We start from the raw sequence: 25,649 nt of genomic DNA on the forward strand, positions 1-25,649 counted from the left end.
TCAGGACACAGGAGCAGCTCAGGGAGCCCCCCTACCCGGTCCCCTCTGGCAGTGCTGGGCAGAGCATGAAGGGAGCCCACAGGAGGGGGCCTGGGCCCCGGAGCAGCCAGTAGCAGCAGTACAGAGAGCAGCTGGGGGCGGGGGGGTGGGGGGCGGTGGCAGGACCACGTGCTCTGAGGGTCTGAAGAGGCTTCAGGGAAAGGGAGGGTGTCCAAGATGGGCTTTGCTAGAAAGTTCCATTTCCAGTAAGCAAAGATGGAAGGAAGAGGAGCCATGAGGGGTGGCTTCTGTCACCTCAGAGTGATGTCTCTTGACTGTCGCACCCTCTTCGTGTCTGGTCTTCTGTGTTTCCTTCACCTACTTGTCCTCCTCTCTGTTATCTTTTCCCTGTTGTGGCCCCTCCTCCTTGCCTTCCCTGTGGCTCCCTTCTCTGTTCCTGTCTGTCCCTGCAGGAATTGCCTCCTTCCAGTGTCTACCAGCCCTGGGGCTCTGGAACCCCCGGGGCCCTGACCTCAGCAACTGCACCTCCCCCTGGGTCAACCAGGTGGCCCAGAAGGTACCAGCAGCTGCCCCTCCCAGACTGGCACATTTGCTTGCACACTGGGCCCTGGGTGGCCAGGCACAAGGCACACTGGGGGCAATAGAGCAATTGGAGAGACAAAGAGGCTGGCAGGTCTGGGAGCCAGGACTGTTGGGGGGGGGCCCTCCCTGGCCTGCAGAGGGAACAGAGATGGACGGGGAGGGAGAAGGGGCCACAGAGAAGGGAGGAGAGGGGCCAAGCAGGCTGGGTGTGTTAAAAGGGAACGTGTGGGAAGCAAGATGGCCTCTGAGGTAGCCGGGGGCCCCTATTCCCACCGCACACAGATCAAGAGCGGGGAGAATGCAGCCAATATCGCCAGCGAGCTGGCCCGTCACACCCGAGGCTCCATCTACGCGGGTGACGTGTCCTCCTCCGTGAAGCTGATGGAGCAGCTGCTGGATATCCTGGATGCCCAGCTGCAGGCCTTGCGGCCCATCGAACGCGAGTCAGCTGGCAAGAACTACAACAAGGTGGGGGGTGGCAGTAGGGCCAGCAAGGGGGGGGTGCCCTAGGGGTTCAAGAGGCAGCTTGGGACCTCCAAGCTGGACTGTCACCCATGGTGGTTAGAGAGGACCCATCCTAGGCATATTGGGTCTTCCTCCCGAGTTGCCCTGGATGGCCCTGGGGGTTGCGGGGGGGGGGGGGGTCTCTTAGCAATAGGTCTTGCTCATGGCCCAGTCCTGGGGTGGTAGCAGCTGCAGAAAAGCAACCTCTCCGGGGCCCAGAAGTGCGAGCGTGGGGGTGAGGGCAATGATGGCACCTCCCTCTCTTCCCAGATGCACAAGCGGGAGAGAACCTGCAAAGACTACATCAAGGTGAGGCCCAGAGGGGAGCAGCGGGGACGGGAGAGCTGGTGAGGCAGCCCTCGTGGCTTCTGGGCATGCCCCAGGCAGCGGCAGGGATGAGGCTGAGAGAAGGGGATGCAGAGCGCAGCCCAAGGAGCTGGAGGCCGTGGGGGCAGTCACAGTGCCGCCCCCTCGCCCGTGTAGGCCGTGGTGGAGACCGTGGACAACCTGCTGAGGCCAGAGGCCCTGGAATCCTGGAAGGACATGAATGCTACGGAGCAGGTGCACACGGCCACCATGCTCCTGGACGTCCTGGAGGAGGGTGCCTTCCTGCTGGCCGACAACGTCAGGGAGCCCGCCCGCTTCCTGGCTGCCAAGCAGAATGTGGGTGAGTGCTGCGGTCATGCCCAGGGCAAGTTCGGGTGCAGATCTTGAACTGTGAGACCTGCCAGCCCGGAGACCATGGGGGATGCCCTGGCCTTGGGCCTTTGGCCTGGGGATAGACTGCAACACCATCTGTGTTCCATCTCCTGTGCCCACAGTCCTGGAGGTGACAGTCCTCAACACTGAGGGCCAAGTGCAGGAGCTGGTGTTCCCCCAGGAGTACCCAAGCGAGAACTCCATCCAGCTGTCCGCCAATACCATCAAGCAGAACAGCCGCAATGGTCAGTGCCAGAGCCCTGGGCTGCCGTCCCTGCCTCGCTCACCAGCAGCATCAGTTCGGAAGTTTTATTGGTTTTGAAGAATCTGAGAAAAGGGTGGGACCCACAACAACACACAAGATTGTTCTACACTCAAGCTAGCATGACATTTCAGGGGATTCATGGGGTCCCCCAAAGCTGCACAGCGTAGGAACTTTGCGGGGTGCCCTCCACAGTAAGAGCAGGCTACTCTCACAGCTCAGGGAGGTCTGTCCCATAGAGACCAGGAGGTGGCGGGGAGGCCCTCGGTTGGAGTGTTTACAGCTGAGTGACGGTGCACAGAAGGGCTCCCCAGGCCCCCCTCACCTGGGCCACCGCCTGGCCGAGGACTGATGGCTCACCCTGCCATGCCTGTCCTCCCCAGGTGTGGTCAAAGTCGTCTTCATCCTCTACAACAACCTGGGCCTCTTCCTGTCCACCGAGAACGCCACGGTCAAGCTGGCGGGTGAAGCAGGTTCGGGCGGCCCGGGCGGCGCCTCCCTCGTGGTGAATTCACAGGTCATCGCGGCATCAATCAACAAGGAGTCCAGCCGCGTCTTTCTCATGGACCCGGTCATCTTCACCGTGGCCCACCTGGAGGTGAGCTGAGGCGTCCCCTCCCTCTGTGGGGGCCCTCCCACCTTCTGTGTTCCCAGGGTGCATGTTTACCCACCTCAAGAACAAGTTACGGTCCCTTACTGGGACACCAGTCCCCCAACCTCCACCTCAACAGCATGGGCCATTTGTCCCCAGAGACCCCACACCTGGAGCCCCCGGGTACTTTTCTCATGCTTGTCACTATCCTGGTAGCTGGGTGGGGGCTGGAATGGGATTCCCTGGACCTGACTGCCCGGCCACCACCACACAACAGGCCAAGAACCACTTCAATGCTAACTGCTCCTTCTGGAACTATTCGGAGCGTTCCATGCTGGGCTACTGGTCAACCCAGGGCTGCCGCCTGGTGGAGTCCAACAAGACCCATACCACGTGTGCCTGCAGCCACCTCACCAACTTTGCCGTGCTGATGGCTCACCACGAGATCGTAAGCTGGCCGGCGCTGCGCCCCTCCGGGCAGGCCCGCTGCTGGCCCAGCTCTGCCTGGCATCGTAGCACGCTGCACGGGCAGTGCAGGGACACCAGCTTTGTGGGCCTGAGGGCAAGAAGGGGGCCCACGAGTCTTGCCTGGGGCATGAGGCCACATGTCTGGTTCTTTCTGGCCATGGTCCCACCTTCTCCCCAGGCCCTCTGAAGAAGCAAGTTGGGGTCCCCTTTGTTATCTCTCCACAAGCCTTCCAGGGCACGAAGAAGGGAGCATGCCACCTGGAGAAGGGCGGGGGCCAGGGAGGTGGCCAAGGGGGGCAGAAGGCCGGATGGGCAGCACTGGTGGCGCCCGTGACCTGGGGCCTTGCTTGCCACTAGTACCTGGCTGAGCCTAGAGCGAGCTTGGCCACATACGAGGCCACAGGTGCTGAGTGCCCTGTCTCCCCCAGTACCAGGGCCGCATCAACGAGCTGCTGCTGTCGGTCATCACCTGGGTGGGCATCGTGATCTCCCTCGTCTGCCTGGCCATCTGCATCTCTACTTTCTGCTTCTTGCGGGGGCTGCAGACCGACCGCAACACCATCCACAAGAACCTGTGCATCAACCTCTTCCTGGCCGAGCTGCTCTTCCTGGTTGGGATAGACAAGACTCAGTATGAGGTGGGCTGGGGCTCAGGGGCAGGGGGAAGGAGAGGCGGCGCTGTCCCGGTAGCTCCTCACCTGCAGTCCCCCTCCCCGCGGCCCCCAGATCGCCTGCCCCATCTTCGCTGGCTTGCTGCACTACTTCTTCCTGGCCGCCTTCTCCTGGCTGTGCCTGGAGGGTGTGCACCTCTATCTGCTGCTGGTGGAAGTGTTTGAGAGCGAGTACTCCCGCACCAAGTACTACTACCTGGGCGGCTACTGCTTCCCGGCGCTGGTGGTGGGCATCGCGGCTGCTATCGACTACCGCAGCTACGGCACCGAGAAGGCGTGAGTGTCCCCTCTCAATGCCCCCCACGAAGGCTTCCCTCCTGCCTGGCTCTCTGCTCAGCAGTGTCCCTCTGGCCAGGCCCCTCATGGCCCTGGCCTCCCTCTGCCTGAGATCTGAGACCTCGGCCAGCAGAGTCCCTGGGGGCTAGGATTGGGGTGGGGGGACGGCCTTCCCACCTCTGTCTACCCCAGCCCTGCTTCCTTTATAGCTGCTGGCTCCGAGTGGACAACTACTTCATCTGGAGCTTCATTGGGCCAGTCTCCTTTGTTATCGTGGTAAGTAGGAGGAAGGTGGTACCTGCCAGTACCACGTCCATCCATCCTGCAAGCTAGCCTTGACCGCTGAGCCCCACCCCCACCCCCCACCAAGCTTGAGAGGGCTGGTTTGACAGCCATTGAAACTGAGCAGCCAGCCAAGAGGACAAGAGCATGGTGGCTCTGTAGAGCTCCAGCACCAGCGGCCGTCCCCCCGGGAACTGTGATGTGAGCCCCTGCCTTGTGTCAGGCCATGGGCCCTGTCCTCCCGGCAGCAGCAGAGCCCCATTATCAGTTGTTGCCAGTCAACAGACGCCTGAGCGCAGGTGCATTAGTGGAGGCGGCCCTGAAGGAGGAGGGTTGAGACTAAGACTTGGTCAGGAGCTCATGCTGGAGAGGGGAGGGGCCCCTAGCCTCGCCAGTGCCATGCGTGGCCCAGCCCCACCCCTCCCCTTGTCCCACCCCAGGTGAACCTGGTGTTCCTCATGGTGACCCTGCACAAGATGATCCGGAGCTCGTCTGTGCTCAAGCCCGACTCCAGTCGCCTCGACAACATTAAGTGAGCAGCCCTCCGGTCCGCACACCCCTGCCTGCTGTCTCCACGCTGGGCCTGCATCTCCTAGGGCTTCCTAAATGCAGTGCTGTCGCTTTCCATACCACACGATGTGATTTTAAGGACACACGTGGTGTTTTATTGTGCTTATTTTATATCTACTTAATGAGTATTAGAAAACATGAGATTTAACACATCTTACCTGTGCTTTTGGGGACGTAACTGCCTAGGGTAAGACTAAGTTCAAAAGGTACTAGGTGTACTTCAAGGAAATGTACAGAGAAATAGGCAGCAAAAGATAGTTTAAGGGTCTGGAAACATGGACCAAAGGGTGAAGGCTAACGACTGATCTTAGCAAAACCCCAAACCCAGGCTGGTTGAAAGTACCACTGTGCAGGCCATGCCCTCGAGGCCCACGCATCCTAAGCGGGTCTCTGCACACAGTATCGAGGCTCACCTAAAGCACGGGTACGGGGGAGGCTTCTCCACCGTCAGGGACTGTGACATCCCTGTCCCCTCTGCCCCTCCCCAGATCCTGGGCCCTGGGGGCCATCGCGCTGCTCTTCCTACTGGGCCTCACCTGGGCTTTCGGCCTGCTCTTCATCAATAAGGAGTCAGTGGTCATGGCCTATCTCTTCACCACCTTCAACGCCTTCCAGGGGGTCTTCATCTTTGTGTTTCACTGCGCCTTACAAAAGAAGGTGAGGTCAGGGAAGGGCTGTAAGTGCCTGCCTTCTGCGGTGGCACTGGGTCTGCTATGAGGGGACCACAGGCTTGGGGTCAGGAAGGATTTAGGCAGGGGGAAGATGGTTCTGGGAAAGAGCAAGATATGGCAACACAGGGGAGCAAGAAAGGAGCATGGATCTGGGGAGCTGGGAGAGCACAGGGCAGGACTGTGACAGAGGATCAACCTCCCCCAACCCCTCCCTGGGGGCCACAAATCAGGTGTGGAGGAGGGAGAGGACGGAGTACCACCCAGACAGAGCATTTCTGCTTCAACAGTTAGGAAACGAACTGTGAGTTTTGTGGTAATAGTTTCCTTCTCAAACATGAAAAATCTGAATCACGAGCAGATATGTGTCTGAAGGAGATCACAGAAGCAGAGGAGTGGGGAGAGGGTGTACAGGCAGGAAGTTCTAGCCGAGAGTGGGGAACCTAAACCAAAGTGTCTGAAGACTTCGTCTTCAAGGGAGCCGGGAGCCCCCGTCGGGACAGTGAAGCGAGTAAGGCTGAAGCAGGGGATGGAAGAAGCAGTGATCACAGGAGTCCTGTAGCCTGCATCGGATACACGGGGACAGTGCGACCCCCTTGAATCCCCCATGACACACAGTCAAAGCCAACATCCTGGCACAGCCCTCACTTCACACAAAGGGACGGAGACTCCCTTACAGGAGCCACAGGCTCACACATTCCTACCTGGCCTCCCTCTCTTCTCTCCAGCCATGCTTTCCTCTGCTTGCTCTCCAACACCCAGGCATGGACCCCCCTCGGGGCCGGTCCCAGCTCCTCCCCACCTACCCACAAGGTCTGCTGCCTTATTTCTTTCAGATCTTGGCTGAGAGTTCTCCTCAGTGAGGCTTCCCCTGGTCTATTTGAAGCCACAGACCCCCACTACACACCCCCAAGCCCGCAGCACCGCCTGACCCCTTTCCCTGCCGTCGTTGTCTATACAGCACCTCACACTGTCTAACGTCCCACAGAACGTGCTGGGGTTCGCGTCTCCGCCTGTCTCCGCCTACCATAGTGCTGGCTCTCGGGTGGGGCTGTGGGTGGGATTTGTCCTGTACCATCCTTGCAGCCTAAACTACACCTGGCACAGAGCACATGCTCATTAAAGATGTGTTGAGTGAACGGAGTAGAAATCATCCGTGGACGTGGAGAAAGGAGGATGGGCCAGGGCAACAGAGAGGCTGGCTGGCTGCGGTGGGACAGGAGACAGGGCCGCGAGGCTTGCGGGGGCTCCCGGTGCCAGCTGCCGCTGCTCCTCCCGCCCAGGTGCACAAGGAGTACAGCAAGTGCCTGCGCCACTCCTACTGCTGCATCCGCTCCCCACCCGGGGGCGCTCACGGCTCACTCAAGACCTCAGCCATGCGGAGCAACACCCGCTACTACACGGGGACCCAGGTATCCGGGCCGGGGCCGGGGCACCGGGCAGGGCTCCCTGGGGCTGAGTGCTGCACCCACAAGCCTGAGAGGCAGGGCAGCACTCAGCCTAGGTCCCTGGTGGTGCTCATCAGGCGAGTGATCTCAGAAAGATCCTGGAGGGTGGGCGGCCTGGGGGCCCCCTCACGTCCGGGCTGTGTCCCCAGAGCCGAATCCGGAGGATGTGGAACGACACCGTGAGGAAACAGACGGAGTCCTCCTTCATGGCAGGCGACATCAACAGCACCCCCACCCTGAACAGAGGTGAGACAGTATCCCTCGCCCTTCACTTTATCCCTCAAGATTCCTGGACCAGTGTCTCTGGGCCACCTTGTGACCTCTGGCGTCCTGGACAGGTACCATGGGGAACCACCTGCTGACCAACCCCGTGCTACAGCCCCGTGGGGGCACCAGCCCCTACAATACCCTCATTGCCGAGTCAGTGGGCTTCAATCCCTCCTCGCCCCCCGTCTTCAACTCCCCAGGTGAGAGCACTCTGGTACAGGAAGTTGTCAGCAGCCCAGGTCGGGGAGGGTGGGGTCTGCATCCCAAGGGTCATCCTCGTGCTTCCTGAGCTGGACCCTGGGCTCGACTATGCAAGCACACACTCACTCTCTCTCTCTTCTCTCCTGGCTGCCACCTGCAGGGAGCTACCGGGAACCCAGTAAGTGTGACTTCCCTGCTAACATTTCTGAGGCCGGGAGGAAAATGGGATAGTGGCCTTCTGGGATGACCTCACTCAGGAAGGGGAACTCAGGGTGGCCCCCAAACCCCCCCCCACATACAGCCGGAGGGGGTTATGTTTGGCTCTCAGGTAGGCAGTGAAGGCGATGAGGGTAAGAGCACAGGAAATGGAACCTGTCACATAGGACTCTTTGCATAGCCTCTAACTGGGAGGGGACCCTGAGGAAACTGGTCCCCACCCCCTTCCCCAAACCTGCCGCTGGCCTGGTGTCCCCACTGCCGGTGAGGAAGAATGGGAATGGGAGATCTCAGCCCAGGCAGAAGCAGGCACAACCGTTTCCATGTGCCCATGCCCCGGTCACTGCCCATCCTCCTCCTGAGCCAGCCCCCCCTTGCCTGCAGAGCACCCTCTGGGAGGCCGGGAAGCCTGCGGCATGGACACACTGCCCCTCAATGGCAACTTCAACAACAGTTACTCCTTGCGAAGTGGGGATTTCCCTCCCGGGGATGGGGCCTCCGAGCCACCCCGCGGCCGGAACCTGGCCGATGCTGCCGCCTTCGAGAAAATGATCATCTCAGAGCTGGTGCACAACAACCTGCGGGGCGGCGGCAGTGGCGCCAAGGGCCCCCCACCGCCCGAACCCCCCGTGCCGCCTGTGCCAGGGGGCGGTGGCGAGGAAGAAGCAGGCGGGCCCGGGGGTGCTGACCGGGCAGAGATCGAACTTCTCTACAAGGCCCTGGAGGAGCCGCTGCTGCTGCCCCGGGCCCAGTCGGTGCTGTACCAGAGTGATCTGGAGGAGTCGGAGAGCTGCACTGCGGAGGACGGGGCCACCAGCCGGCCCCTCTCCTCCCCTCCGGGCCGGGACTCCCTCTATGCCAGCGGGGCCAACCTGCGGGACTCGCCCTCCTACCCGGACAGCAGCCCCGAGGGGCCCAGTGAGGCCCTGCCCCCACCCCCGCCTGCACCCCCCGGTCCCCCTGAAATCTACTACACCTCGCGCCCACCGGCCCTAGTGGCCCGGAACCCCCTGCAGGGCTACTACCAGGTGCGGCGGCCCAGCCACGAGGGCTACCTGGCGGCCCCAGGCCTCGAGGGGCCAGGGCCCGATGGGGATGGGCAAATGCAGCTGGTCACCAGTCTCTGAGGGACCTCATGGACCAGGGGCTGGTGGCCCAGGCCAGGGAGGGTACCCTGGGTGGGGCTCTGGTGGGAGAGGGAGACTCACGGAGGCAGTGGCTGGTGGGCCACTCTCTCCAGGTACCTGTCGGCCGCGGGCCCTCTAGGCCCCTCAGGAGCTCTGCCGTGGGGGCCTGTGGTGCAGGGTTCACGGACGGGGCTTCCTACCAGCCACGTGCACCAGCCGGAGTTGGGGGAAATGCGGTGAGGAGGAGCCAAGAGGTCCCCAAGGGAAGAAGGAAGGAGAAATTGGATGGGTACAGCCCACTCTCTACTTCCCCCTCTCCCCTACCTTCCTACCCCCTGGAGGGAAATGAGGGCTTTGGTTTCCTTGGGCCAAGGGCCCTGCTGCGTGGAACCTGTCAGCTGCTCCACTCTCTGCAGCCAGAAATGCTGCCAGCTGCACCAGGAAGGAGCAGTGGGAGCAGACAGACAGACAGACAGGTTCCTCCTGTACTACAGTTCCCTGCTCCTTGGAGACTGGGGCCTCTGGCCCAAGAGAAGGCCCCAGGGCAAGAGAAATGGGCGATTGTGGCTGCTGGTTTAAAGGTGGAACTTTCTCTGAAGCTCCTTCCCTCTGCTCTTCGTCCTTGCCTCCCCAGCAAGCCTGCCCGTCAGCCTCCTCAAGTGCACCCAGTGACCCCCTCCCTTGGGGTGGCTCCTGATGAAGCACAACTCCCCGCAGGCCCCCAGCCCACGGGCGTGGCCATATTTGGGCAATTCCTAGTCCTGTGGGCTCGGCTGTCTGGGGAGCAGATTTTGGGTCTGGATCTCCCTGGGGAGTGGGTCCTGGGCTTGGATCTTTCCCTAGGGGGCCATCTTACCACTTCCTTTCTCCTCCTCCTCCTCCCCTATTGCTGTAAATATTTCAACGAAATGGAAAAGAAAAAAAAAAAGACAAAAAAAAAAAAAAAGGAAAGAAAATCTCATCACTTGAAGCCACCGGGAGCCCGTGGCCCAGCCAGCCCGGGGCTTTCTCCGGAGCAGAGTGGCGCCACCGGGCCCTGGCAGCCAGGACTTCTCCGTGTATGTGTGCATCCCCAGCCGGGGTGGGCGGGCCGCCAGAGCAGCTTTTTACAATCCAGAGACAGAAAACAAAATCTAGAAGCAACAGCGAAACAAAGAACCTGTTTCCTTCCCGGCACCGTTTCTGTCGCCTCTTTCCCTGCTCCGCCTGTCCCTGGCATCAGTCAGCCCTCCTGGGGCGTGTACCTCACTGCCTGCCCCAGGACCGGGGCCTGTCTCCCCCTCCCCTCCCCACTGGCCCGGGGGAGGCACCCTCACACCCAAAGATGCTTTTGCCAAGATGGCTGCGCTGTCCCTTTGAGTTCCTGCTTCTTGTATATTGCTTTTGGGACTCTGGGCCGAGGGAGAAGGGACGGATTTCCCACCTAGAGAGGTTGATGGGGGAAGAAAAGTGAAGGCAGCAGTGGTGGGTGTGGCCAGGAGGCTAGGAGTGGTGAAGCTGTCTTCTCTCGTGGGGGGGGGGGGCATGCAAGGGTGAGAGATCCCCTTCCCACCTTCCCTACCCTACACCCTCCTGAGGGGGAGGCAAAGCCAGGCACTGGGGCCTGCAGTCAGGACACCTTTGTACTGGGGGCTCTACCCCAGACCTGTAGACTCTGGAAGCTTCAGACTGGGGATGGCTCCTGAGTACTTCTTCTCGCACCCTCCTCTGCAGCCTCCCCCTCACCCCAACTCTCTGAGGGTAAGGTAGTCCCACTGCCACGCTAGCCCAGCCCTGTCATTGCCATTCTCCCAGGGGTGGCCCTCCACCTCTATTCTGACCCCCTTCTTGTCTCTTTTGCCCTTCCCTCTTTTCTCACAAGTGCCATGAGTTTTCAAACATCTTCGGGTCTCAGCCTGCTGCTGCCATAAACTTCTTTGGGTTAAGGGAGGGGAGGCTCTAGGGAGAAACTGGGGGAAAGGGACAGGTAGGTGGCCGGAGGAACCCTTTTTGCTGCTAGAAAGTCCCTCCCTTCTCCTGGGGAGCTGGGGCTGGCTTGTCCCCATCAATTAGGGGAGAAGGGGTCAGACCAAAGATGGTGGTTTGTCCCATGGAAGGAAACAGGTGTGGGGAGAAGGCAGGTTTGGGTTCCATATCTGGCTTTTTTTCGGGGGGGAAGGCTTAATTAACCTCTTTCAGCAGAAGAACGTGTGTAAGTCTGGATGGGGAAGAGAAGGCTAGGGACAGTCTTGCCCAGACAGTGCCATGGCCTTCCTTGGGGTCACTGGGCCAGCGACTCCACTGCTGCAGGGGGCAGCTAGAGGTCTGGGAAGAGCTGGCAAGAGAGGAGGCGCAGTGGAGGGGTTGGCCAGGCATCAGTCCACCTACAGCCGGAGGCTGCCTCTGCCGCCAGTGAGCGCCAGTGAGCGGGCTGGCGAGCAGGCTTGGTGGGAGAGTCCCGTAGGGGGTGGGTGCTGGAGGTGTGCAAGGAATCAGCCTTCTCTCCCCTGACCAGCCCTCCTTTTCTCTCTCCAGATACTGACAATCAAGGGGAGAGAGGGGGTGGTGGGACCCCAGATTCCCATTCCAGCCGGAATCACCAAGGTGGATTCCCAGGCCTCAGAGCTGCATGGCAGGGCCCCCTGGTGGGGTTTGGACACCACTGCAGTCAAGTGCAAAGCCACCCGGAGAGCCCAGGTGTCCCCTCACCCCAACCAGACCTGGTGCCTTGACACCCCACCCCAGCTGGGACGGTATAGAGAAGGAAGGGTCTTGGCTTCCTCTCCTACTCTCTTCCTTGGGCTCCTGAATTCATTTGCTTTTAAATCTTAGTATTTTTTTTGTTTTGTTTCCCTTGCCTTCCTTTCTGTCTCCACCTCTTTCCCTGTGTCTTTTTCACTGTCTCTGTGTACCTCTTCTTTCACCAATTTCTCTTGTGTCCATTCGGGCCTCCTCCCCTCCCTCCCATGCCCCCCAGTCCCTCCTTGGTCTCCTTTTCGATATGCCAAACCAATTTTGGGTCGAGTGCATTTAACGAGAACAAAACAAAAGGCTCATAACGAACGTTTCAGAAAAAAACAAAAAGTTTAAAAAAAATTGTTGAGTCGAAAAAAAAATCAAACAATAAAGAAATTAAGATTTCTTGGAATGACAAGAGTGGCGTGACTCACTTGGGGGTAAGAAGCGGGTGAGTGGATCTGCTCAGAGTGTCCCCGTGAGGCTGCCACAGTGGGGAGCCTGCACTGCAGCATTCTGAACCCACCGCGGGGCCTGGTGAGTCGTCACAGAATCACTAAGGTTCACAGAGAACTTGCTAAGTTCCTGGGCCTGGCTGAGCACTTCAGGTGCAGGTTCTTTGAATCTGCATAAATGCTCTAGGGTGGAGGTTGTCAGATCTCCATATTACAGACAGGAAACCTGGCTTCCAGTGCCTGGAGGCACGCCCGAGTCTCTCTGGCCAGGCCACAGCATGTCAAGTGTCTAAGAAGCCCTGCAAGCTGTATTTCAAGGAGAGTGCAGGCACTGTAAGCTGTGCCTCTCTCTCTCATCCCACCTGCTATCCCTAGACCTCCACATGTCACTGGAACGGCGCGTTCTCAAATGTGACAAGGTGGAACCACACCATGTGTACTGCACGTTTTCAAATGAAGCTGCTGGTGCTCAGAGAGAGGAAGGACTATTCAAACAGTGCGAGCATCTCTCTCTCTGCCTCTCTGCCTTCAACATCTGCATCCAGGATGCCACACTCCCAATTCTCTTCCCACCTCTCCAGCCACCCCTTCCCAGTTTGCAGCTGTTTCCTTCTCATCTCCCGACTCTTTTTTTTTTTTTTTAATGTTTTATTTTTGAGAGAGAAAGAGCGCGCGTGAGCAGGGGAGGGTCAGAGAGAGAGGGAGACACAGAATCCAAAGACAGGCTCCAGGTCCTGAGCTAGCTGTCAGCACAGAGCCTGATGCGGGGCTTGAACCTATGAACCGTGAAATCATGACCTGAGCCGAAGTTGGACCCTTAACCGACTGAGCCCCCCAGGTGCCCCCTCATCTCCCAACTCTTAACAGTGGTGAGACGAGCTACCTACACTCACGCCCTGGGAGATCTCAGCCTTGCTGCATGGTTGTAAATAATAACTATAAACCAACAACTCCCAAACACGGAGTTCCAGGCTGAACTTGTCTTGAGCTCCGAATTCATATACACCCCAACTACCCACTCCACATCTCCCTCTGGGTGTCTGGTAGAATTTCAGACTTAACCTGTCCAAACCTGTCCCCCTCCCCGCTCCTCCACCTCAGCTAATGGCAAATCCATCTGAGACTGCAGAAGAAACCCTTGGAGGTTCCCTTGAACTTACCTCTTTGTTCAACCCCACACCTGACAGTAATTTCAAATTATCCAGTTAATTCATTCTTATCACCTTGGTTCAAGCCACCATTATCTCTCAAGACCATTGCAACACTCCCCTAACTAGTTCCCTTGTCCTTCTTTGGGCTTTTCTCAACACAGAAACCAGAATGATGTTCATGAGCACCTTGTCCCTCCTCTGCTCAACTCTCCAATAGCCTCTTCTCTTGCCCAGACGAAAGGCCAAGGTCAGCCCAATGGCCTACAATGGCCGACGAGGCTCTACAACATCCGCTCTCACCCCCACAGCTCTCCTGCTCCCCTCCACTCTAGCCACGCTGTGTTCCTCACTGTACACAGACATGCAGGCCTCCGAGCCTTTGCACTGGCCGTTCCATAGCATTCAGTTACTCTCCTGCAGGGCTTGGGAAAATCAGAGCTTCCCAAGCCACTCCATTTAAACTATAATTGGCTACTGCAGAACTCCCTAAACCACACATTTTGCTTTATTGGTCTCCCATAGCACTCCGATCTCGCAAACTAAGAAACTTTTTTTGCTTGTTCATTATTTGCCTCCCTGTAATATAGAAAGGTGTGTTTTTGTTCAGTGCTGTTCCCCAGTGTCTAGCACAGCATCTGACACACAGGAAGTGATCAATAAATATTTGTCAAAGGACGGAAAGCTGAAAGGAGCATAAGATTCAGAGTGAGCCTGAGAGGAGAGTTACAAATGATGGGAACTGAGAATCGGCCATTTCCTCCACGTGCCCCTCACTGTGCAATACTGAGGTTTAATTTAGTACGGCCCTGACACCCAAGTTCCAATATTTCAGCTGGTACCCAACCCAAGAAAAGGCAATCTGCTCCTAGGCCGGAGGAGGAGCTGATTCTACTGGACTTACAGAAAGACACTCTGTGAGCAAGTCTGGGGACTTTCAATTTTAAACTATATAGGATTTTGACTTCATGCTCCGATTTTGAAATCAAATCCCAGCATAAGAGAAGACTCTATGGCACAACCAGTTCTTTCACCTCTGTGGCCTCTACACTCCCCAACACTCCACACACCCTTCTCTGCCAGCACAATCTGAATCTGCTGCGCGCCGGCCACCTGTGACCCTCAGGTGGTTGTCAGTGGCACCCACACATACCTCAGGCAGCCATCTGCACGTGCCCAGGAACACTAACATTTGTGTTGAGATTTATCACTTCCAAGTTCTTGCCTACATTTCACCTCATGTACTTATCACAAAGTATGTATTCTTATCCCTATTTATCAAATGAGGAAACTGAAGTTAGAGCGATAATGACCTGCTCAAACAGGACAACTGGGAAGTTCAAAGTGTCTGCATCCTGTAGATGCTTTACATGCCATCCATGGTAATCCTCTCGGCGACCCGATGCAGCAGGAATGAACCCTGTCTTACGGCTGCAGAAGCTGAAGCCCAGGATGGCTTATCCCCACACTCACTCGGCTAGTAAGAAAGAGCTGGACCAGGCCTCCATCTTGGTCTTCTGACCCCAGAAGCTGCTGCTTCTAGGGATGTCTGTGCTTGGCTGCAACCACCCAGTCCCACCACTGTTCACCAACCCCACGTGGCACACGACAGAGAGGGTGGGCAATCTGGCTCCCCACATCACAGGAGATGCCCACTGAGCACGCCACACCCCAACAGTCCCTGTGCAGGTAGTACGAGGGCTGTCCAAAGTGGGCCCACGTAGAGTTACGCCAGAAGGACGGCCTTAACACAGAGCCACAGGGGATTCTCTTCAGACCCCCAAAAGGCTAAAGGCACTGGGGGCCTCCCATCCTGGAGAAAACCTTCTCTGTTCCACAAACTCTTAGGAAGGCCTGGGGAAGCCAGGCTGAGGCTAGTCCTCAATCCCTACAACATCCACAGGCTTGTTCTGCTCTTCTCTTACTCCTTCAAACATCAGTCATGGAAACCCCTGCTGGCTTCTCCCTACGCCATTTATATCATGTTCACTTCAGCAGGACTCTCCATGACCAAAATCTTTGCAACTGCTAATCTCTTCTATCTGTCCTGCCCCACTGTCTTCCACAACCCTCCACCTTCATCTAAGTGATCCCAGCCTCTCACAACTGAAGCCCTCATTGTAACCCAAGCAGTCCCCTCCTAGGAATCAATCCTAAGGAATCACAAATTCACATGAAAACTTAGCAACAAGAAAGTTCACTGGGGTCAGGCTTCTGTAAGTGAAACACAATGAATAAAATTTCAGCATACAAAATCACCGCATAAATCATGCACATAAAACAATACATATAGCCATTCAATACAATGATGCAGGGGCGCCTGGGTGGCTCAGTTGGTGGAGTGTCCAACTTTGGCTCAGGTCATGATCTCACCGCTAGCGAGTTCGTACCCTACATCGGGCTTGCTGCTGTCACCACAGAGCCCACTTCAGATCTCCGTCCCCCTTTCTCTCTGCCCCTCCCCTGCTCATACTCTCTCTCAAAAATAAATCATTTAAAAATAAATAAATGAATAAGATGATGCAGAAAAACATTAAATTACATGGAAATAAATTCCTAATAAGATTTTGTATGAAAAGTTAAATATGAAAGACAAGATAAAGCATGACCCACCTTTTTAAATGACACTTATATGCAAACAGCGCATAGTTATAGAAAACTGTGTATTTGTGTGTGTGTGTGTGTGTGCGCACATGCACGTGTGTATATTGTGCAAATTAATAAAGGGAAACCTCACTAAAATGGAGTCAAGAGGCCAGAAGGTGGAGCTCTCATGCCCTATCACTAGCAGTCATTTGCAGACCCAACAGGAAGAGATGCACCTTGCAAGTGGATACTACTCCACTACCCCAGCAGGAGGAAGGTTTTCTCCCCCCAGACAATCCCCACCCCGCCTCCCCCCACAACAGCCCAGCGGGAGAGAGGTTAACTCAGCTAATGAAAAGGCACTACACTTCGGACTGCCAGTTCATTCCAAAGGAGTTTTGGTTTAGACCAGCCTTCCCAACTTCCCCTTTTCTCTACAAAAGAGCATACCTCCCCTTTGTCCTCTAGAGTTGCCAATGGTTATGCTTTTGTCCCGTCACAGCTTGCAAGTCCAAAAATGCAATTCTCTTATTTCCGAATAAACCCATTTTTGCTGTTAAAACTGACAGTTTTAAGGTTAACGTTGCATGTGTGTGTATGTACACACATAAAATATGCAGAATATAAAGCTACATTTCAGAATATTAACAGTGAGTAACTTTTACTTTCTTCCAATTCTGCATTTATTTTTTTAATTTTTTCTTCTTATTTTTAATTTACTTTTGAAAGACAGAGAGAGACACAGTGAGCAGGGGAGGGTCAGAGAAAGAGGGAGACACAGAATCTGAAGCAGGCTTCAGGCTCTGAGCTAGCTGTCAGCACAGAGCCAGACGCGGGGCTTGAACCCATAAGCCATGAGATCATGACCTGAGCTGAAGTCTGATGCTTAACTGACTGAGCCACCCCGGGGCCCCCCAGTTCTGCATTTAAAAATTATTTCGGGGCGCCGGGGAAGCCCAGTGTTGAGTGTCCAACTTTGGCTTAGGTCATGATCTCACAGTTCGTGGGTTCGAGCCCCACGTCAGTCTTTGTGCTGACAGCTCAGAGCCTGGAGCCTGTTTCAGATTCTGTGTCTCCCTCTCTCTCTCTGACCTCCCGCTCATGCTGTATCTCTCTCAGAAATAAATAAAAACATTAAAACAATTTTTAAAAATTATTTCATTAAACATGTATTACTTTTGTAATAGGAAAAAGTATTTGTGTCCTACTTTCTGTGGAATAACAAAAAGCAAGAATAACCAATACCTCTGAAAGAATGAGGAATTAAGGTTTATAACTACCATTACAAAGATTGGTTCTTATGTGATAATGTTTAAGAAAATGTGGCTCTGGCACAGAAGAGAGACAAACAGGCCCATGAAGAGACCGGAGACTGGATGGAAACTTGTTCTAGACAGAGGTTACAAATCACTAGAGAAAGGATGGACTGAGCCAGAGGATTTCAAGAGTTTTGCTCTCGGGATCCCTTTACCCTCATAAAACTTAATGAGTGGAATTGGGGAAGACTAGGTAGAGCATAGGGGATTTGGGCAATAGAGAAAAAATACTCTGAGACTATAATGATGGCATACATTTGTCCAAATCCATAGAATGTACAACACTAAGAGTGAACCCGACTGTAAACTAAAGACTTTGGGTGATAATGATGTATCAATGCAGGATCATCAACTATAAACATAGCACTCTAGCGGGGGACCTTAATGGCAGGGGAGGCTATGCATCAGGAAAGGGGAGGCAGGGGGCATACAGAACATCTCTGTACCTTACTCTCAATTTTGCTGTGAACCTGAAACTGCTCTTTAAAAAAAATTAAGGGGCGTCTGGGAGGCTCGGTTAAACACCCGACTCTCGATTTTGGCTCAGGTCATGATCTCACAGTTCATGAGCTCAAGGCCCATGTCAAGGCCCATGTCAGGCTCTGTGCTGACAGCAGAGTCTGCCCGGAGTTCGTTCTCTCTCTCTGCCCCTCTTCCTTTCTCACTCTCTAAATAAACATTAAAAAAATGTTTTTAAGTTAAAAAAAATTAAATATAAAAAAAAAAACTAATGAGAACCCTAAAGAGCTGTTGTTTATAGGGATGGGATTATATCTGTGTATATTTACTAAATTAGAAATTACAGCTGACAATTTTTTTAAAAAATTTTAATTTTTTTTTTTAATTTCTGAGAGAGAGAGAGAGAAAGAGAGAGACAGACAGCATGAGCAGGGGAGGGTAAGAAAGAGAGGGAGACACAGAATCTGAAACAGGCTCCAGGCTCTGAGCTAGCCGTCAGCACAGAGCCTGACGCGGGGTTCGAATCCACGAACCGTGAGATCATGACCTGAGCTGAAGTCGGATGCTTAACAGACTGAGCCACCCAGGCACCCCGCTGACAATTTTTAAAAATTTTAAATTATCTAATAAATCGGGAGTGCCTGGATGGCTCAGTCGGTTAAGCATCTGACTTCAGCTCAGGTCATGATCTAGCAGTTCAAGAGTTGAAGCCCTGGTTTGGGCTCAGTGCTTACAGCATTGAGCCCACTTCCAATCCTCTGACTCCTCCCCTTCTCTCTGCCCCTCCCCCACTCATTCTCTTTCTCTCTCAAAATGAACATTTAAAAATAGCTAATAAACCCATTAGATGTTAACATAAATCAGCTATTTTGTAAGAATAACTAGGTTTTTAAAAACCAAGTAGTGAAAAGAATGGCACTGTTTTACATTTTGTGAAGCTCCTGGTGTTTGGCCTAATAGAAGAGACCTGAATTCTCACACAGGTCGGTCATCAATCTGCTGCACTATGCTCTCAGCTGAAATTCATAAAGGAAATCCTTCCTGACACAGATACAGTTAGAAAAGGAGGGGCACTATAACCTTTTCAGCTAATTGGAGATATCCTACTTTATTACTTATACCAAAACTCAACAAGTTGTGGTGTGTTCAAGTTAGTTGTAAGGTCAGGGGTGCCTAGGTGGCTCAGTTAGTTGAGTGACTTCAGTTTAGGTCATGATCTCACAGTTCGTGAGTTCGAGCCCCGCGTCAGGCTCTGTGCTGACAGCTCGGAGCCTGGAGCCTGCTTTGGATTCTGTGTCTCCCTCTCTCTCTGCCCCTCCCCTGCTCATGCTCTCTCTCTGCCTCTCAAAAATAATAAAAAAAAAAAAAAATTAAAAAATTAAAAGTTAGTTGTAACATGGAATATGAAACTGTATCAATGAACTTTTCATATCATTACATTGAGTCCCCTTGGCCTACTGGAAAATACTGACTTACTAAATTACTATAGGATTTTTTTTTTAATTTTTTTTTAATGTTTTATTTACTTCTAGGAGAGAGAGAGACAGTGTGAGCAGGGGAGGGTCAGAGAGAGAGGGAGTCACAGACTGAAACAGGCTCCAGGCTCTGAGCTGGCAGTCAGCACAGAGCCTGACGCGGGGCCCGAACCCACGAACCGCGAGATCATGACCTAAGCGAAAGTCGGACGCTTAACCGACTAAGCCACCCAGGCGCCCCTATAGGATTTTTTTTTAATCTTCACTACACAATATTTAAATTCTCTGTTAATATCACCACTGATCTTATCAGAAAAAAAATCTTTAAACATCACAAAGTTGTCAGGCTCATGGAGAATAAAAGCTTTCCCAAAGGCTAGGTTCCGCTTGAAAGCTCAAATTTTATCACTGGAGACAAACCATCAGTTGTCCTCAAAGTGACCAGCTCCCTTCATTCATTTCTGAGAAAACATCTGCCAAATATCCGAACTGAATAACTGCCGCCTGTCAAGCAAAACTGGCGTTCCAGGAGAAAAGGCAGCAGCTCCGCCTCTACCCAAGCAACTGTGCAAGTGCATTTCCTCACCTACCATCATTCAGCAAGCAACAGAAGTGCTCTGTGCAAACTTCTCACTTCACCCCACAGAATGGTACGAAGACTTGCTCAGAGGGCTGTTTTAACACAATTACTACTTTTCATGGCTTCTTCAAGGACACTCTTAAGTGAAATTATTTTTATTTATTTTTTAAGATTTATTTATTGTTGAATGAGAGAGACACAGAGCATGAGCAGGGGAGGGGAAGAGAGAGAGGAAGACACAGAATCGGAAGACAGGCCCCAGGCTCTGAGCTCTCAGCACAGAGCCTGATGGGGCTTAAACTCACAAACCGTGAGATCATGACCTGAGCTGAAGTTGGACGCTCAATCAACTGAGCCACCCAGGCACCCCTTAAGTGAAATTATTATTATTTTTTTTAATGTTTTATTTATTTCTAGGAGAGGGAGAGAAAGACAGCAGGAGCAGGGGAGGGTCAGAGAGAGAGGGAGTCACAGACTGAAACAGGCTCCAGGCTCTGAGCTGGCAGTCAGCACAGAGCCCGACGCGGGGCTCGAACCCACGAACCGCGAGAACATGACCTAAGCGAAAGTCGGACGCTTAACCGACTAAGCCACCCAGGCGCCCCTTAAGTGAAATTATTTTAACAGTGAATGTGTAGCAGCAGCGAGGACAGTGACCACTACAACTACGGTTTGGGGACACTGCACAGACTCCTGTGTGAAGGCACCAGCAGTTTTACCCACCACTGCTTTTCTACCAGTCGTGCACAGGACAACACGGTGCAAATGAGGAATGCAAGTAACACTCTGGAATTATTACGAAAATGATTTACCTCGTGGATCCCCAGGGGACCACATTTTGAAAACCACTGAACTACTCAATAAAGGAAACCAGAACAACTGGCTTCTGTGTGGAAAAAAACCAAAATCACAGTCCCACCTCACGTCAGAAACAAAAATACATCCCAGGTAGATTTTTTAAAAGCTAAATATGAAAAGGAAAACTTCCAAGAAGAAAAAAAAAACAACAGTAGATATAGGTTAAGATTTCTTAAGAAGGGCACGAAAAACACCAGCTTTAAGTAGACTGATCATTCTGATGACATTAACATACTAATAATAAATTCTGAACTTCAAAAGACACTATGCAAATGGAAAGGCAAGTTTCAGACGTGAGAAGAACATCTGTACTCAAGAAGATGAAATCAATGCAGCAGGAAAACGGATGAAGATATGAAGCGGCAACTTACAGAAGACGAAGGGTCCATAAACAGACATAAATAGCTCCATCTCACTAGTAATCAGGGAAATGCTAACTGAAACCACTAATTTTCACCCATCAGAAAAACAACGCAAAAACCTGACAGTACCAAGCATTGATAAGGACACTGAGCAATAGCAACACTACTGGTAGGAGAAAGAACTGGAATGGTCATTTTGAAGAGCAAACTGGCAATATCTAGTAAAGGTGGATATTCCTGTAACCCAGCAACTCAGCTCCTAGGTGTGTATCCTAGGGAAACTGCTGCATGTGCGCACAAGGAGACGTGTACGGCAATGGCCCCTGAAGCACCGTTTGCAGGAGTAGAAAATAAGGAACCACCTAAATACTAAGCAAGAGGTAAACAGGGAAGTAAACATAGCGCAACAAAACTTTCTGTGACCATGCAAGTATTCTCTACCCACGCTGTCCAAATGTGGTAGCCATCAGCCACAGGCTGCCTATTAGACACATAAAATGTGGCTAAGAGTGAAGAGGGAATTGACCTTTCTATTTAATTCTGATTAATTGAAATCTAAATAGCCACGTGTAGAAAATGGCTACCACATCAGACAGTATAGCTATGGCAGTGAAAATATACATATTTTTGTCCAACATACTGCTTTTGCAGCAATGTTCCATAGATGTAAACACAGATGCATTGCAAAAGGAGTATGTTGGACAGAAAAAGCAAGTTTCCGAGGTAATGGCTGGGACTGGAGCAAGCGAGGTGTCCAGAGTGAAAATTCTAGGAGGCACTCATCCTCAGGGTTGTACAGGTTGGACACTTGTGTGAACACGAGAGTGAACGTCTCCTTAAATTTGGGGCCATGGGTGCCATGCTTGCCTCACCTTATACGTATATGTCCAGTATGCCACTGTGTCAGGGGTCCCCAAGATCACCCCAGTTTCAATGATTCACTAGGAGGACTCACAGAGTTCAGCATAGAGCCGATACACAGCTGTGATTTCTTACAGTGAAAAGGTACAAAGCAAAATTAGCCAAGGGAAAATACGCACACGCGGTGCAAAGTCTAAAGGAAACCAGGCGCACGATTCCAGAAATCCTCTCCCAGTGGGTCACGTGGGATGCACCTAGTTCCTTCAGGAGAGGTGTGACAACACACGTGAAATAATGCCCACCACGGAAGCTCATTAGGGACTCAATGCCCAGGGTATTTACAGGGGGCTAGTCAGGTACCAACACACCAGACTCCAGAAGGAAAGGGGATATTCAACATAAAGCACACTGTACAGTCTAGGCACCATGAGCTGCTCTTTAGGGGATGGAGGAACCCTTCTGAAATCCAAGTCCCTAGAGACCAGTCAAGGGCCAACCTTGCAAACAGACCGTTCTAAGGACAGCAGTCTCATGCCTACTACGGCAACTCTTTTTTTGCAAAGATTTCATTTATATAAAACTGTAGAACATGACATATAATACATCGTCTAAAGACACATGTATGTTAAGTTGTGCAAACGTGCATAGAAAAATATACATGAAATCTAGGGTTGTGGTTACAAGGGGAAAGGACTTGGTTTGAGGCAGGGGTACATACAAGGCCTTTTGATTGCATCTCTAATGTTTGGTGGCTCCATAAGGTAGGTAACTGGTAAAAATGTATTTTGTTATAGCGTTTCTTCTACCTTTCCAAATGTGTGTGCAGCTGAAATATTATGTAAGAATGAAGACTTCTCGGGGTGCCTGGGTGGCTCAGTCAGTTTGAGTGTCCAGCTTCAGTTCAGGTCATGATCTCACCATTCGTGGGTTTGAGCCCCGCGTCAGGCTCTGTGCTGACAGCCAGCTCAGAGCCTGGAGCCTACTTCAGATTCTGTGTCCCCTTCTCTCTCTGTCTCACAAAAATAAATAAAACATTAAAAAAAAGTTTTTTTTAAAAGAACGAAGACTTCTCTCCTTATTACCACATACTACTAAGAGTTCATGTTACAGAGTGCTTTTCAGATCCCAGGTACTAGGTTAAGCCCTTTACGTGAATTTATTCTTTTGAATACACTCAGAGGTCAATGTGAGGCAAGTGAGGTCTCTGCCCTTAACTAGCTGTCAATCTACTGAGGGATGATGCAAGAAAAGCACAGTCTAAAATCAATTTAAGTTCTGAACGCTATGAAGATAATAAGACAGGGTGATGTGATTAAGGGAAAGCTGCTTTATGGTGCCTGGGTGGCTCAGTAGGTTAAGCCTCCTCCGACTCAGATCATGATCTCCCGGGTCATAGGTTTGAGCTCCACATCAGGCCCTGCACGAACAGCTTTAGAGCCTGCTTGGGATTCTCTGTCAAAATAAACATTAAAAAAAAAAAAAAAAGGAGCTGCCTTAACTAGGGTGGCCTGGGAAAGCCTCTTTGAGGGGAGCACTGTAGTCGAACCATAAATGACGGGAATGAGACAGCCACGCAATTATCTGAAAACAGCACATTCCAGGCCGAGGGCAGAGCAAGTGCAAAGGCCTACAGCAGGAATAAGCTTGGTGTGTGGAAAGATGGTAAACAAAGCCAGCAAGGCTGGAGAGTGGTGACAAGAGGAAGGCAGTAGCTGAAGCCCAAGAGGTCAGCTGAGGTCACCGTGCAGGCCCTAAGCCACAGTAAAGATCTTCGGTTTCACTCCCAATCTCATGAGCCTTCGAAGGTTCTGAGCGGGGTAATGACATGATCTGGTTTACACTGGAGACTATGCCGCCAGCTGTATGGAGAACTCATTACAGACGGAGCCATTTTCTTCATTAGCACCACAGACGTAGCTGGTGGCTGATGAGCTTTTCAGGAGGTGTGAAAAGGTTGGGGGGTGCGGGGAAGTTCCACAAAGCAAAGAGAACACTACAAAGTTGGGAGTGAATAAGTATTTAATTAAGTCTGGAAAACAACATCATGGCAACTGCATCCATCATTAAATGTGATATTCACATAAACAACTGAATTACATTTGGAAATAATTGGAAAATTAGATTTTCGCAGTCACAAAAATTCGACAATAGTAGCCGATCATAAAAGTGGATTCTTTTGCAGCCAAATCATCTCAAAGGGGGGGAAAAAACTTTCAATGATTTTAATCACACACACAAAATTTTTTTAACCTAATGTAAGATACAAATGTAAAGAGAAGAAAAACAGAGCCCAGCATCGTGAGGCCTTGCAGCTGACTGTACCAACACCAATCACAGCAGTGGCTGGATAAGAAAGGCCAGTAGCCTGAACTCGTGTTGAGGTCTACACTCGGAGTTTGAACACTGGCCAGGGAACCCCTGGGATCCACTTCTCTGGGAAAAACACATGTGAACAGGCAGACCTGAAAGACAAAGCACCAGCCACGCCAAGGGGAGGCAGAAGAGGCTGTGGGTAGCAGTTCCGCTGGAAATGCTGTGCCAGACGCACAAGGAACAAAAAGAGAGTTTGGCTGAACTGAAGTTGGGGCCTGGGGGTGGGGAACAGTGATGGGCTGTAGAGCCTGGAAGACCACAGTCTCACCCGGAAAACAGAAAACCGCTCATATTTTAAGAGTGACGGATCCGGGGGCGCCTAGGTGGCTCAGTCGGTAAAGCGTCCGACTGCGGCTCAGATCATGATCTCACAGTTCGTGGGTTCGAGCCCCACGTCCGGCTCTGTGCTGACAGCTCGGAGCCTGGAGCCTGCTTCGGATTCTGTGTCTCCGTCTCTCTCTGCCCCGCCCCCACACTCACTCTCAAAAAGATAAATATTTAAAAAAAATTTTTTTAAAGAGTGACCCAATTTGTTTCAAACCCACAGGTCCAGGGATATAGGAGCCACACCTGTTGATGGTTCGTGCGGCGGTAAAAACGGAACTTTCCACATCACTTAATTCTAACTAATTAACACTGACACTTAAAAACCGCTGTGTAACGGGGCGCAGGGAAAACCCGTAAGCTTGTTGCGAACCGCGAGGGCACGTGCATCTCCATCCTCAAGTGTCAATTTCACGAACCCCAAAGCCAGACCAACTACTTAGCCGTAACCCTAAAACACCCGGGGCCTCGAAGCCCCAGCACCTCGCAAAAGCACGTAAGGTATCCCTTTTGCACTTTTCTAGACCCATCACTTGTCGAAATCTATTTCGGCTCTACTGGATTAAAGATAACATGAAACTTCATTTCACCTGCCTTTTTTTTTTTTTTACTTTTTTTTTTTTTTTTAAACGTCCGTACTAGAAAAAATGTCAAACGAGAAGTGCGGCTCGTGTCATTTTTCCACTGGTCGCGGGTGGAAGCGGTGTCTGGCCGGCAGGGCGCGACGGCGGTCCGACCCTGGCGTGGGGCCCGAGAGAAGTTTCTAGTTGTATTGTGCAGTCACGAGTCGCGTCAGCGAGGTTTCACGGCCCCGGTCAATGAGCGGGGGGAGGAAGGTGAGGGGGGACGTCGGGGGCTGAGTCGCAGAGACCGGACTCCAACTCCCCCTGACAGCGCTCGGCGTCCACCTGTCAACCTCCCGGCCGCCCTCAAGGAGGCGAGAGCGGGACTCGAACCCGCTGAGTCGCAGAGGCCCCACTCCCGGGACCCCAGCCCAAGCGCGCCGCGCGACCACCGCGCCGTCTCCCCTCGAGAGGGTGTAGGGGGGTGACCAACGTTCACAAAGTTCACAACGGACTCCCCCGCCGCTGGGTCTGAGGGGCCGGGAGCCCCTTAAAGAAAGTCCCGGCAACGCTCACCTGCTGACAGACGCCAAGGCGACAAACGCTCCTCCTCTCCCTTCACACACGCCTCAACCACGCCAGCACCGACTTCCGCTCCCCTGCCACGAATCCCCGGCTAAGTATTCCTTTGCGCCCGCCCCCGCGACCAACCCAGCCAATCACCTCTCAAAGAATCTGCCG

General features: G+C 52.9%; 1 protein-coding gene and 1 long non-coding RNA gene across 3 annotated transcripts in view; one reads left to right on the plus strand and one right to left on the minus strand.

Moving 5' to 3' along the window:
• ADGRL1 (adhesion G protein-coupled receptor L1) overlaps positions 1-9,779 on the plus strand; it is a 40,969-nt gene extending 31,190 nt beyond the window's left edge. Inside the window, exons 7-23 of one of the 2 annotated variants that reach the window (XM_039252322.1) lie at positions 453-556; positions 865-1,050; positions 1,357-1,395; positions 1,570-1,753; positions 1,908-2,030; positions 2,431-2,645; positions 2,917-3,087; positions 3,536-3,745; positions 3,834-4,054; positions 4,264-4,330; positions 4,777-4,868; positions 5,395-5,563; positions 6,858-6,986; positions 7,172-7,268; positions 7,361-7,489; positions 7,651-7,668; positions 8,091-9,779. In XM_039252322.1, the coding sequence (XP_039108253.1) occupies positions 453-556; positions 865-1,050; positions 1,357-1,395; positions 1,570-1,753; positions 1,908-2,030; positions 2,431-2,645; positions 2,917-3,087; positions 3,536-3,745; positions 3,834-4,054; positions 4,264-4,330; positions 4,777-4,868; positions 5,395-5,563; positions 6,858-6,986; positions 7,172-7,268; positions 7,361-7,489; positions 7,651-7,668; positions 8,091-8,833 (2,897 nt within the window). In that variant the 3' untranslated portion in view covers positions 8,834-9,779. The remainder of the gene's footprint in view (positions 1-452; positions 557-864; positions 1,051-1,356; positions 1,396-1,569; positions 1,754-1,907; positions 2,031-2,430; positions 2,646-2,916; positions 3,088-3,535; positions 3,746-3,833; positions 4,055-4,263; positions 4,331-4,776; positions 4,869-5,394; positions 5,564-6,857; positions 6,987-7,171; positions 7,269-7,360; positions 7,490-7,650; positions 7,669-8,090) is intronic. The other variant, XM_039252321.1, reaches the window with a different exon arrangement.
• On the minus strand, positions 3,656-25,539 carry LOC120245319. Its single transcript, XR_005531756.1, has 3 exons — positions 25,485-25,539; positions 5,443-5,550; positions 3,656-3,715 (listed from the first exon to the last, which is right to left on the minus strand). It is a non-coding gene; the product is annotated as an uncharacterized LOC120245319 (long non-coding RNA).
• Between the last annotated feature and the right edge of the window lie 110 nt (positions 25,540-25,649).

Source organism: Hyaena hyaena, unplaced genomic scaffold, assembly GCF_003009895.1.
Source record: "Hyaena hyaena isolate Hyena2069 unplaced genomic scaffold, ASM300989v1 scaffold_414, whole genome shotgun sequence".
In the NCBI taxonomy this organism is placed as follows: Eukaryota; Metazoa; Chordata; class Mammalia; order Carnivora; family Hyaenidae; genus Hyaena; species Hyaena hyaena.